This window comes from Schistocerca gregaria, chromosome X (genome assembly GCF_023897955.1).
Source record: "Schistocerca gregaria isolate iqSchGreg1 chromosome X, iqSchGreg1.2, whole genome shotgun sequence".
Taxonomy (NCBI): Eukaryota; Metazoa; Arthropoda; class Insecta; order Orthoptera; family Acrididae; genus Schistocerca; species Schistocerca gregaria.
In genome coordinates this window covers 326,677,921-326,692,076 of record NC_064931.1, presented here as the reverse complement: position 1 = coordinate 326,692,076, position 14,156 = coordinate 326,677,921, and the positions used below count along the sequence as shown (strand labels likewise).

Genomic DNA, 14,156 nt, shown 5'->3' with positions numbered 1-14,156 from the left:
GTGCCGAACTTTTTATTCTATCATGTGGGGCGGCATTTAGTTCTATAAGTTGAAATGTTTTATAGCCTTGTGCGAATTTTTTGATACCCAAAGGATTGAGGAACTATGACGATAAACAAGAGGCTACTGTCGTTTAACTGAGTAGTATATTCTGACAAGCTCACTCGCACAAATATTGATTTTGAAAATCATTAATCTTTGCTCTGCCGCCGGGGTGGCCGACTGGTTCTAGGCGCTTCAGTCTGGAACCGCGTGACCGCTACGGTCGCAGGTTTGAATCCTGCCTCGGGCATGGATGTGTGTGATGTCCTTAGGTTAGTTGGGTTTAAGTAGTTCTAAGCTCTAGGGGACTGATGATCTCAGCTCTTAAGTTCCATAGTGCTCAGAGCCATTTGAACCATTTTACATTGTATAAATTTCCCAGCCGGTAAATTTTCAACTTTAGCCATCTGGATTTTTCAGACGGAACCGAGGGTAGATAGTGGTATCTGAACTGTCTCTTTCTAAATACCTTTGCTGAATACCATAGTGAAAGTTGGTACAGTTTGATTATTACTTATGTCAAATATTATTACTTATATCAAATACAATGCTTTGTATCTTGTTTACTAACGTAAGTTGATTTAATTCTTTTTTCCAGTTTTTGGCAAGAAACTTGGTTTTTACTTAACAATTCAGAAGGTAAGAGAGGTAGCTTCATGAAAACTGATACCATATATTTTTATGATAAACTGAACCAAATTACAAAGGTAGAACTCCATAACTTAAATACGATGCGCTTTTGAGATTTCGAAAAAAATGGAATAAATAGTAAAGAGAAAGAGGTAGCTTCATGGAAAGCTCTGTATAATGTTTTTATAACCCACTAAACCTGATTTCTAAAGTACAACTTTCTAAGTTCAGTATTATGCAGCTTTAAAATTTCGTAAGAACTGGATTCTTGAAGAGAGTAATCATCGGATCACGCTGAGACTCGAAACATTTGAAACTGGCTTAGTTTTATATAATCTGGATAAATTAAGCAGCAATAATTAAACATTTAATTTTACATAAGATTATTTCACGATCTCTTTTTTCACTTTATTCACGACATGCGCAAGCTGCTGCCGTCTTGATCTTGGCTGGACGATGGAGAAAAATCAATAACTCACTCGCTGCTGAATATATCGATATCCCCACAAACCGGCTTTCTGATGCTTTTTGAAATCCTTAGGGTGAATAAGAGCACTGTTTGTTTTTCAAAGTCGCTCTCATCATACACATAGAGTATAGTCAACTCAGTACGTTCTGGAAAAGCTTAGCGGCCGCGCGGTTCCAGATTGTAGCACCTAGAACCGCTCGGGCACTCCGGCCGGCGTGAGCGCTATAACACTGGCCTGAGTTCCGTCGATAAACGTCGTCACTCTCTCGGTACTCCATACTGCATATTGAACGATCGGAATCCGCAGCTCAAGCATATATGGAGAACACAACTTAACCATAAATAGAGAACACTACTTAAATTTACTGTTGAAGACGCATTTTGGTCGCTCTAATTACAGTGCAAACAGTGAATATGAAAGCAGAAATACAGAGCTCTTGAGTAAAGTACACGAAGGAGAGGTGTAGAACTGCAGGCATTTCGACATCTGTTTTCCCGGAAACAATGCAGTTGAGCTAAACACCGGAACTGCCACCTATGGAGGAATGAAACCTCTGAAAGGCGTCGCAAATAAAATCGTAAAGTTTACTGACTGTTAACGTTATATTTTAAACAGACATTCACGGAAAGGACTTAAACGTAACCATAAATTATGTGGGATGCAAGTGAGTGCCCGTGCTACCATGCTGATAGCCGATCGCGTATGTAATGTAATGTGACTGAGACGGACGAACACCGCCATAGCTGCGCAGAGGCTGTTGCAGTCTGGCATTTTATCACACAAATGTTGGCTTTTCTATTGCGGATAACATTGACACATGTCGTCGCTCAATATCTTCTTCTTCTTCCGGACGAGACGTACTATCCGAGGACCCAGACCTACGCCACCACATGGATTTCAGGGCATACCGCCAATTACTTATTCAGAGACGGACGAAAGTATGTACTTGATTTTTGGAAATACATGCAGGAACGGCATTGCACGATAGTTACGAACCACAAATAGACACAGTATTTTTCGAACTACGTCTGGAGTGCACTACACAACCCGCCGCGCAGCTGGGTCATCCACGGCCTGAGACGATGAACATGTTGAACGCTGACTGTAGAACGAACAACGGTGACCCAAAAAAGGATACGAGAAAATGTGCAAGGATGCTATAAGAATGTTAGGATACTAGTTGCAACTAACAGCGCAATGAAGGTTTATTTTCTTTCAATCGGAGGGCAGACTCTCTTTTGTTTTCTTTTTTCATGTAACGACGTTACGTCGTATTTATCGACTGAAAGAAGTTGTTTCTGTATAGCGCTAAGTTTGTTCTTTTCCATCTCGAACCTCCGTTCCTGTCCTTCTTCCCTTCTGTGCGAAGGCCTCGAAAGGCGACCCCTCCTTACTCTGCCCTCCTCCCCTCCCCTCCCCCCCCCTCGCCCAATGCATACCTTAATATAAAAATTTCATCGTACTAAAAAAAAATGCACTTTAAAGCGTCACATTCGGGATTTGGAGAGATGAGCCTTGCGGATTACCAACGAGGATTGGTGATCGGGGCAGCCTGGAATTGGTTTTTTTGTGGTTTCCAACATTCATCTAGGCAGATAGAGCTGGTACCTCCGTCCAATCTCAGATACACGATACTCAAACGTTTCGAAAAATGTTTTTCACTTGAACGTAGTCCGCCCCCGGTAGCTGAGTGGTCAGCGCGACTGAATGTCAATCCTAATGGCCCGGGTTCGAGTTCCGGCTGGATCGGAGATTTTCTCCGCTCAGGGACTGGGTGTTGTGATGTCCTAATCATCATCATCTCGTCCCCATGGACGCGCAAGTCGCCGAAGTAGCGTCAAATCGAGAGACTTGCACCCGGCGAACGATCTACCCGACGGGAGGCCATAGTGACAGGACAGTTACATTTTTTGCTTGAACGTAAAATTTACTCTAGACACAGACAAATGGAACACACAGATTCTGTCCCGGTAGTGTCAGGAAGGTATCCGGCCACCAACTGTCAACAACATTGCCAAACCCTATAAGATAATGCCGACCCCTTGGCAACGGAAAAGGGCAAAGAGGAAGAGGAAGAGGAAAAAGAAGAAGTGCAGGTGTCAGTGGCCTACCGTTGGCGGCTGGCGGGCTGGTCTGCGACTGCGGAGGCCGGCGCACCACCTCCTGGCGCGGCCCCGTGTACTCGTGCCACTTGTAAGTGCTCCGGTACTCCGAGTGCAGCTGCAACACCACAACAACTGCTTAACACCACATATACAGGCTGCTAGGAAAGAAACTTGTAGCAAGCGCGGAGCAGACTAGCGCACGTGCAGTCGAGCAAAACTCATCAGATAGCTATATGGCAAAAACGATTCGTTGAGGAACTACAGCTACATAGTCAGCACAGACGCACTACTCCAGGAGATAGACTTCAACTCAGCGGAAGCTGCTGCGAAATTTGCACCTCTGTCCTAGCACAGCGAAACCAAACAAGAAAAAATATCGGCTACATCGTGTACTACTGTCCCTCTCTACGAGCTGTATGTTTAGTGCATTTTTGTGAACACGGAGAGAAATGTTTCATGTAGTCATACACTGGCGGCACAGAAAAGGGAATGACTAGTCATGGTACAAAGCACTATCTGCCACGCACTGTACAGTGTGTTGCGCGTTACGTAAGCTCACGGGACAAATTAGAGGCAGCCCATTGAAAGATCACACTGGTCGCTTTGAAGCGCTGTAAATGGTATACAGCTAGTACCAGGTGCTACAGCGCTCCTCACATGGATGTGACGCTGCGTAATAGCAGTGGTCGTAAAAGGGTTATAGCTGCTGTGTGCACCAGATACGGGACACAGCCATAGACAGAGAGGGTGCCACGAGTCAGGGCCTACCTCCAGCAAGGTGCAACGTACACAGACGGAAAAAAATCGCAACACCAAAAAATTATTAATTTAGAGTAATAAAATTTCTGGAATATATTTGTCTAGGTAGCATATCTAAGTCATTAACATTGCAGGATCATAGGTTAATGTAAGCACGAGATAAGTCATTGCAAATGTAAAATGCTGATACAATAATAGCCGGCCGGAGTGGCAGAGCGGTTCTAGGCGCTACAGTCTGGAACCACGCGACCGCTACGGTCGCAGGTTCGAATTCCACCTCAGGCATGGATGTGTGTGCTGTCCTTAGGTTAGTTAGGTTTAAGTAGTTCTAAGTTCTAGGGGACCGATGACCTCAGAAGTTAAGTCCCATAGTGCTCAGAGCCATTTGAATCATTTGATACACTAATAACCTATATAACCGCCAGACTGGTGAATGCAAGCACGCAGACGTGCATGCAATGTGTTGTACAACTGCCGGATGCCGGTTTGTGCGATGGAGTTCCGTGACTGTTACACCTAGTCGGTCAATACAGGCACGGTTAGTGCTGGTTGTGGATGACGCTTGAGTTGTCATCCGATTATGTCCAATATGGTCTCGATTGGAGACAGATCTGGTGATCGAGCGGGCCAGGGCAAGATGTCGACACTCTGTAGAGCATGATGGGTTATCTCGTTGGAAAACAACCCCTGGAGTGCTGTTCATGAATCGCAGCATGACAGGTCGAATCACCAGACTGCAGTAATTAGAGTGCGTGGGATAACCACGAGAGTGCCCCTGATGCCATCCGAAATTGCACCCCAGAACATAATTCCAGGTGTATGTTCAGTGTGTCTAGCACACAACATACCTCCACCCCACCATCCAATGAGCTCTCTCACAACAGCATTGAAGTGGTTTGGGGACGGACGATTGCATGCTACAGGGCGTCTGACTTGGAGCTGTCCTTGAAGTAATATTTTGTAACAGTTCTTTGTGTCACTACGGTGCAACTGCTGCTCAAATTGCTGCTGCAGATACAATATGACTGCCAGAGCCATACACCGTACACGATGTCTTCCTTCTCGGTAGTGCCACATGACCATCCAGAGCCCGGTATGCTTGCGACTCTACATCCTCGTGACCACAGCTGTCAGCAATCATGTACAGTGGGTACAAGTCTGCCAAGTCTTCCTGTCGTATCGCAGAAGGAACATCCAGCTTCTTGGTTCAAGTGGTTCAAATGGCTCTCAACACTGTGCGACTTAACTTCAGAGGTCATCAGTCGCCTAGAACTTAGATATAATTAAACGTAACTAGCCTAAGGAGATCACACATATCCATGCCCGAGGCAGGATTCGAACCTGCGACCGTAGCGGTCGCTCGGTTCCAAACTGTAGCGCCTAGAACCGCACGGCCACTCCGGCCGGCCCATCCAGCTTCACGTAGCCCCATTGCGCAACATCGTCCCTATTCAGTGAGCTACTGATAAAGGCGTATTTGTCGCTTTAAAGGCATTCTAGTCTAACATCAACTCACCACGTCCAGTCCCGAAGGTAACTAACGCCCACGACCATTACATCGTCTTTCTAAAGAAAACCCGATTTGCATCCTCATAGTGGCGCAAATAGCCCCACTCTTATGCGACTGGTACGAAATTTCGATGGACATAGCCTTTCAGAATATACAAACACGCCTACCAACTTTATGTCGCACAACTCCTGCTTGGTGCAGATTCGTCTAAACCAGTTTTCGAGGGAACACCACGAAGGAAACTCCGTTGCAATGGATATTTCTTGTAGGGTAGTTCGTAAAAGGCCAATTCTCACACGGAGATATAAAGCAGAATATCTCGAATAGGCCAGTCAACACAGAAATTGGACAGTAACTCACTGGAGTCGCGACTTCTACTCTTTTCAAATCATGCAATGCATCGAGTGTTTTGAAGGCGCAATGAGGCACTTAACCAGCAGTGCGTGAGGGTGTAGTTTAGTCCAGACGTGGTTGTATGTCGTTTCAGTTGTGTATTTCGTACTGCGTCTTGGGCCCACTCATTATGGTTATCGTGAACATAAACCAGGAAGTTTATTTCGAAATTCCCGTTCACCAAATGTCTCCATGTTGTTTATGCTAAGGATACGCCCGTCTTGCAAGGTGACAACAAACGGATTGACAGGTCTACATGCGAAACTGCCTGGTATGACGAATACTCAGTCACACTACCGCACCTCATATGACTCGCCAAGTGGCCCGATCTTAATCCTATAGAAATGCTTGCTACTATTTGGAGCCGCAGATGAAACGTAACAATCAACATCTTGACATCTTGGTAACTCTACGGGATCTAATTATCAATGAGTTGCTCAAACTGGGTTTGGCAAATATGAAGAAACTTGTGGATTCTTTTACTTGCAGAATTGAGACCATTATGATGGCTCTAGGCGGTATTAGCGTGATATCTTCCGGGGCTGACAGCATTTTTGTCCCTTGTGCTAATTTAGATGTTCTGAGAGTCCATAATTACAGTTCCAGTTTCAAAACGCTGTAGAAAGAGAACGACTTCTCAGAACGACGTCACATTTGAACACCATATTACTGACAAAGGGACAAAGGTCATGGAACAGAAAAAAATTCAACGGAAATTTGATCAATAGATGGCTCTGTAAGCGTCAGAATATTCACACCAACAGACGCGCGGCACACGGCTGTTGCCCAGTTTGCGTCCTAGAGGAACGCGACTGTGCGCCTGTAGCCGTCAGGAAGTTCCGGACACTCAAAGGCAGGGCCGGCCACGGTGTGCCATGCATCATGCTTGCAGCATGCACGGGCCCCGTGAGGACCAAATCCCGGTCTTACACTCGGCTTTGTTCAGTCCTTCTCGGAAGTACCCGGAACAGCGACACTTCATCTAGCATTGCGTTGCGGCATTTTTCGATCGCCAAAACTCTCGGAGTTCGACAGATTCGTGCTGTTAGCGCCGTTTAACCTTCGTTATGTGTTCGTGGTATGAAGAACGTTCACAGGCCCAATCGCTGTTTGAACAAAAAGAGGCAGTCTAACGATCTATCGTCACAGTCCATTGAAATGAATAGGACCGACAGAAGAGAAGTATAGAATTGTCAGTTAGCATAAGCGATGGGTACTATGTATTTGCTACGAAACGACATTACAAGGATGGTTTTAAAAAAAGTTTGAGAACAGTGTCAATCTTATATCTGTTTCCAAGCGGTTTGGAGTCCGTTTGGTGTTTTAGTTGAAAGCGCCCTTGTTTATGTACCACTGTAACTGATGGATGTACAAGGTAATTCCAATTTCAGTGACAAATCTTTTTTCTCGATTATGAAAGTAAATAAGTCACCACTACAGAGCAATCTAGAGCGAAACTTTTTGAAACTGTGTGTGTCTGTCTGTATGCTGACGGTTTGTACTAGATCATAATCATAGGAGTATTGTGTCTTCAACGAAAATTAATTAAATAATACTGGAAACGTGCTTTCTTTGTGACCTACGTTGTTGAGAAATGTGAAATATAAAACCAAATAGTATGCAGTGCGACAGAACTGCCATTTTTAAATGCGGCGCGTTCGCAGTTTTTCCCCTCCTCCTCTTTGCGCTCAGACAGAATGGCGTGGCAGTGAGTAAATGTGAAGCGAGGCTAAGCGCTTTGACACTTGGGCCCGTCCATGGCCTGTGAGCCGAAATCTTGGCTGCCCCTTTTCAAAGGTCTGAAAAGGCTCTTGTCCAATGTCCGCTAAGGGTCTGGAGATAATGATTTCCAAATTCGAAAAGATGGATACTTTTGAAAAGGAATGTGGCAGAGGGAGGAAAGCCGTTGATCCGATGTCTGCCAAATGCGTGGCCACAGCACTGCAGGAGCGGTCGAGCCGTTCTGTGCAAGCAGGTAATTGCCCGAACGTTAGACATGCCTGTGAGCATGGCGCATAAAATCTTATGAAACATTTTGCATTGCTATCCATTCAAAATCATCCACGTTCAGGCGTTGCTTCCTGCTAACCTGCCAGTGAGACAAATGTTCACTCTGGAATTTACTGATCCCGTGGAAGTGAACAGTAAATGACCATAGAACATTCTGTGGACAGACGAAGTCCATTTACATCTCGAAGGACATGTCAATACGCAGAACTGCAGAATATCAACAATGTAAAATCCGCACACAATCAACCGGTACCACTTCATTCTGCAATGGTGACTCTGTGGTGCAGATTGACGGCATCCTTTATCGTAGGGTTGTATTTATTGGAGGACATGAGTCCTAAAGGTTATATTATCCGTAGTGTCATTGGTAAATGCAAGAAGAGATTTTTGCGCAACAGTGTCATTCCAACCCTTCGACAGCGTGGATGTTTAGGTACCATTATTTTTATGCAAAATGGCACTCCTCGGCACATAGCACAGTCAATGAAGCGGCTGCTACAAAGGCATTCCGGTAACTGACATTTCCCTACAGCCTAGTTGTCCAGATCACCTAATCTTATTCCGTGTTTGCTTTTGGGCCTCGGGACAACTAAAGGCCATTTTTCCCATCCGATGTGGTACGAACTTGCCGTGGTGGATGAGCTTGCATAACGAAGATTCTCACAGCTGTTGATTGCTGAACTTGTGCAGTCATGCACACTGAACAATACGAATGGTGCAATGTGCAACTCAACCCACAGCAATTGTATTACGGTTCAGCCATTTGCAGCCTACTCCCTTTACACTATGTGATCAAAAGTATACGTTTTTCATATTAGGTGCATTGTGCTGCCACCTACTACCAGGTACTCCATATCAGAGACCTCAGTAGTCATTACACATCATGAGAGAGCAGAATGGGGCGCTCCGTGGAACTCACTGACTTCGAACGTGTTCAGGTGATGTTGTGTCACTTGTGTCATATGTCTGTACGTGAGATTTCCACACTCCTAAACATCCCTACGTCCACTGTTTCCGATGTGATAGTGAAGTGGAAACGTGAAGGGACAGGTACAGTACAAAAGCAAACAGGCCGACCTCGTCTGTTGACTGACAGGGACCACCGACAGCTGAAGAGTGTTCTAATGTCCAATAGGCAGACACCTATCCCGACCATGACACAAGAATTACAAACTCCATCAGGATCCACTGCTAGTACTATGGCAGTTAGGTGGGACGTGAGAAAACTTGGATTTCACCACAACAACTTCCCTGTAATGGATGTTTTGGAACCCCTACTTCGTGCCTGGCCTCCCCGATCGACATCGATACCTCTCCTCAGTGCAGCACTCCGTGAAGAATGGGCTGTAATTCCCCAAGACACCTAGCAGCACCTGATTGAACATATGCCTGCGAGAGTGGAAGCTGTCATCAAGGCTAAGGGTGAGCCAACACCATACTGATTTCCATCATTACCGATGGAGGACGCTACGAACTTGTGAGTCATTTTCAGCCAGGTGTCCGGATAGTTTCGATCACATAGTGTATGTTAAGCCTCTTGCAGCGCCAGCCATCGGTAAAATTTTCGTTATTTTCGAAATTTTTATTCCATGAAGTTTCCCCAGCGTCTATAATATGCTGTTCAAATTTGATGTCACTCTGAGCAGTGTTTCTCATTCTGCAGCATTTTGAAACTCGAACTTTAATTATGGACGCCAAGACATTTGTCGATCGCGGCATATAGGATCCTTGTGTAGTGCAAGTGAATGCGGCACGCGGAAACAGAGCTATACTCCTGAACGATAGCCTTTGTCTAAATTCCTCGTTTAGTGTCTCGTCAACGATGAGGTCATTAGAGACCGTGTATAAAGCTTGAGTGGATCGGATGGAGAAGAAAAATGGCCGTTATGCAATGGAAGTAATCATCTAGCTTTCGCATCAAGTGCTTTACGAAAACTACGACAACTTTAAATAAGCGCAGCTGGACGTCGACTTCAACCCAAGTTTTACAGACAGTGAGTCAATTGTTTTAACACTTTTGCCAGGGTGCTCAAATTTGGCAGTAAATATTACGCGAGAATGATTTATTTTGTCTCAAGGTGTATATTACAATCAAAATATTCCTATCGTGTTAACAAAAGCTGTCGTGGCGTCCAATAAATTGGCATGTTTATCACAATTAATATCGGCAAGAAACATTCTCCTATATTGTTGTGCGCGACTGCTACGGTCGCAGGTTCGAATCCTGCCTCGGGTGTGGATGTGTGTGATGTCCTCAGGTTAGTTAGGTTTAAGTAGTTCTAAGTTCTAGGGGACTGTTGACCACACATGTTAAGTCCCATTGTGCTCAGAGCCATTTGAGCCACATTGTTCTGCTGGCATAGCGTTTCATTTTTTTCATTGCATTTCTTCCTTGTAATGGCTTTTGCCGTTTGTCAGATGTACTCAGTAATGGTAATATCGTTTGGTACGCCGATTGTCTCACTGCGACAAATACCGACTCACAGATTTCTATTTGTGAGCGGCGTCTGCAGTGGAATTTTTCTCCGCTTTTTCAGTTTGCAGTCATTCCAGTTCACTGCCAGAGAGATATTTCTTTTAACACTGAGAAGCTCGTTGCATCAGAAATGTCGGGAGATGCATCTGCGAAGCGTAAAACAGAAATGTTTGAATTAACTCAGATTTTGTCGCAGACATAAACATGTTTCCATGCAAAACTACGCAATTTATCCACCTGAATTACTTCTCGAATATTTCATAACGATTTTATTAAAACTTTTTGTAACATCAGAAGAAATTAAACTTTCTGCAACTAAAGAATGCTCAGATGTGTGTGAATTCCTAAGTGACCAAACTGCTGAGGTCATCGGTCACTGGACTTACACGCTACTGAAACTAACTTACGCTAAGAACAACACACACACCCATGCCCGAGGGAGGACTTGAACCTCCGGCGGGAGGAGAAGCGTAATCAGTGACATAGCAACTCTAACCGCGCGGCCACTCCGCGCTGCTGCAACTAGGGAAATCCTCTTCATATTTCAGTGTGTTTCATTAGGTTACTTCTTGTATCCCATATTCCACTGGCTCATTAAGTAAGCATACCACAGTGATAGAAAAGTAAAGGAGGAATTTTTCGTGACCAGAACACAACTGAACATCCGTATACGAGGGAGTATATGATGCTACCCCCTTCTAAGAAGTATCGATGGTCTGTTAATGTCACTAAATATATGGTTCCACACGGAGAAGGGGTGTAAAAAGCTGGTAAATTTCGTAATTCGACTAAGATTTTATGAAGCCATCTTCACCGAATACACGTACGAAATAATTCTTCCTCTGAATGTGGTAGAATAAAAGATGTAAATCACATTTTATTCGCACGTAGACTGTATACGAAACAGGAATCGGATTTCTTGTAACAGTTAATTAGGTGTCATCAACCATTAACAACTAATACAGGAATTTTCCTTCATCAAAATATTAATTTTAATTTAAGAACAATTACAAAATTTTAATAAATCTAACATTACCCTGTAATATCACGACAAAAAAATTTCTAAAAACACTGCGAGATGGATGTGTGGCTCGCAGATTATAAGCCAAAAGCCAAACATTTAAAAAATTGAAGGATGATTATCTTTCTGTCATCGTACGATGAAAATAGCACGCACATCGCAGAAACCACATTGACCTTCAATTGAGACAAAAAGCTATATCTAATTGCAGCAAAACAGGTCACCCAGCTAAAATAAAAATACCTGAACTACTACTCTTGTTGCACAGAAATGAGCGTTGCTGGCAGCCACGTCGAATAGCGCAGGGAAAGGCGAGAAATTATCACTACTACGCAACGTACAGTTTTCATAATTGCTATCAAACATAGTGTTGCTTAATTTATCTGACATTCTACGGCTTAGCATCACTTTTTCCAGTTATCAAATCAAATGTTCAAATGTGCGTGAAATTTTATGGGACTTAATTGCTAAGGTTATCTGTCCCTAAGCTGATCCTAAGGACAAACACACACACCTATGCCCGAAGGAGGACTCGAGCCTCCGCCGGGACCAGCCCCACAGTCCATGACTGCAGTGCCCTAGACCGCTCGGCTAGTCCAGCGCGGCCCAGTTACCAACACTCAGAATTTAGTTACGTGTTGGTACTGGTCACTATCCATTTCGGTATAACTGTACACTTAATCGAACGTTCTAACTCTTCAGAAAAACTTGCATTCGCAGTTCACTGAGTTTGCTTTCTTTTCCGTGGTTTCTGTCTGCAAGAGAGCAATTCAGTTTTCTTGAAACCGAAACACGGCAGGTTGGCGTGTATAGTATTAAGTCTTACATCAGGTCCGTTACTGCAAAACCTTGCGGTGGTCTCTCCACTGAACTATATTCGTCATTTGTGATCATAGATGTCGCTTTACCGTTGTTCTGGTGAAGAATTGGTTGATATGCACCGAAAGCAATGGGAGAGCGGAACGACACTCCGTTTCTGAGCGATAGCAGCCACATCATAGTATTCGTGCATCGATTGAAGATTGTTGCATTACTTTGCGTTGTTGAGTCTGGTATTCTGGTGGTAGAGCGCGTGCTTGAAAATGGGAAAGTCGAATACCGGTCGAACCACGAAATTTTCAATCTGTCTTTGGCCTAGTCTTCACCTCTCAGTGCTGTGAATATTCGCCAGGAACGACACGTGGTTTGTATTCCATTACATTATAGGTCTCTGTTATCCATATGATTTCTAGGGTTGGACAGGAACACAGAGTTCGCTAAAGTGACGTCCAATTGAGAGACTTGCACCAGCAGGCTATTGAGTCACACGTAATTATATGCTAGTGTGGTCCGTGTTGCACGATTTGGAGATAGCATATTACACGGCTTTTTCACTTTTGAAGTTCGGATTCACCCTGCATTTGTTCGGTTTTCCAGATACTAAATACTGCTGCACAGTACATTACATAAGTGTATGGAAATTATTGTAACGAGCTTTGCTGCGTCTTCGACAACCAGCCACGAACCGTAAACATTTGTAAGGCGTGGACACATTTGATATGTCTGGGTCAGATTTCTCTGTCGGGCCCCCAGTCGCTGTGTCTTGGTATTAGCCGAGGCTAGTCTGAGTGTACAGTGGACTATTGTTGTGGGCCAGCAGGACGTACTAACGGGCCACGTTATCGGCGTGCTCAGTTGCCGGCTGGAGGCGCTATCGATGCCGTCACCCAGCGGCATGCTGGCTTATCTGGGCACCGTTCTGGAAGACGGGCCGCCTTATCGCTGCACGCCTTCACAACTACACTACGCACAGCCTTGCAGAAGCCACGCTTTTGTTTGGTCACGAGAACGATAACACGTGATTTATGACGCCAAAATAAGAAAACCTCTTGCTCCTAAAATTAGATCGTGACTCCCAATGGCGAATGTACTCCATCTTTCTGTCTTCAGACCTTGGTATGCCATAAAATTTGTCAGAGAATGATCGACGCAGGTATTATCGCCTCTTGACAAATGTATTACCTTTGTATTAGGAGTACCAACCGCAAAAAAGCGCAATTATATTATTGTACTGTACTGTATTTAATCAAACATAGAAATTAAACACATTTTTAAAGGTAGGATACTCCACGATCCTGCAATATGGAAATGCCAATATCGGAAATTAGATAAGGATCGAAACTGATCGAATGGCTAAAGACGTATGTCTCCCACGTTTCGCGGTGTATGAGGGTGCGCCCTTTCTCCATTTTCAAGCTGGTGCTTGCGCTGTGACGCTGATGAGCAGCGCCAGCCGTCGACCACTTCTCTACAGCCGCCTTCCTGAGCTCTGGAGGAAAGTAAAATCAGCGGAGCTTCTACGTAGCCAACGACATGCAGAGGAACGAACCAATGCAGATCACCACTGATTGAAAGTATTTAGTTAAGTACACAAACCTGCGATATCAGTATCGTTAATTTCTTGTCAGGCCTAGTTTATATTCCCTTTTTTTCAGCAGAGCATATCTGTATATGTCGTGCGGTTGCGTTCTCGCTTCCCGCGCCCGGGTTCCCGGGCTCGATTCCCGGCGGGGTCAGGGATTTTCTCTGCCTCGTGATGACTGGGTGTTGTGTGCTGTCCGTAGGTTAGTTAGGTTTAAGTAGTTCTAAGTTCTAGGGGACTGATGACCATAGATGTTAAGTCCCATAGTGCTCAGAGCCATTTGAACCATATCTGTATACTGTGCTCATTGTAGTCATTGTAGGTTTAACACGAAAGTGA

The 14,156-nt window shown here is 44.5% G+C and overlaps 1 protein-coding gene across 1 annotated transcript in view; it reads right to left on the bottom strand.

Moving 5' to 3' along the window:
• LOC126298052 (misshapen-like kinase 1) overlaps positions 1–14,156 on the bottom strand; it is a 1,491,768-nt gene that overhangs the window by 1,275,539 nt on the left and 202,073 nt on the right. The window contains exon 3 of the mRNA XM_049989371.1: positions 3,254–3,362. Within this exon, the coding sequence (XP_049845328.1) occupies positions 3,254–3,362 (109 nt within the window). The remainder of the gene's footprint in view (positions 1–3,253; positions 3,363–14,156) is intronic.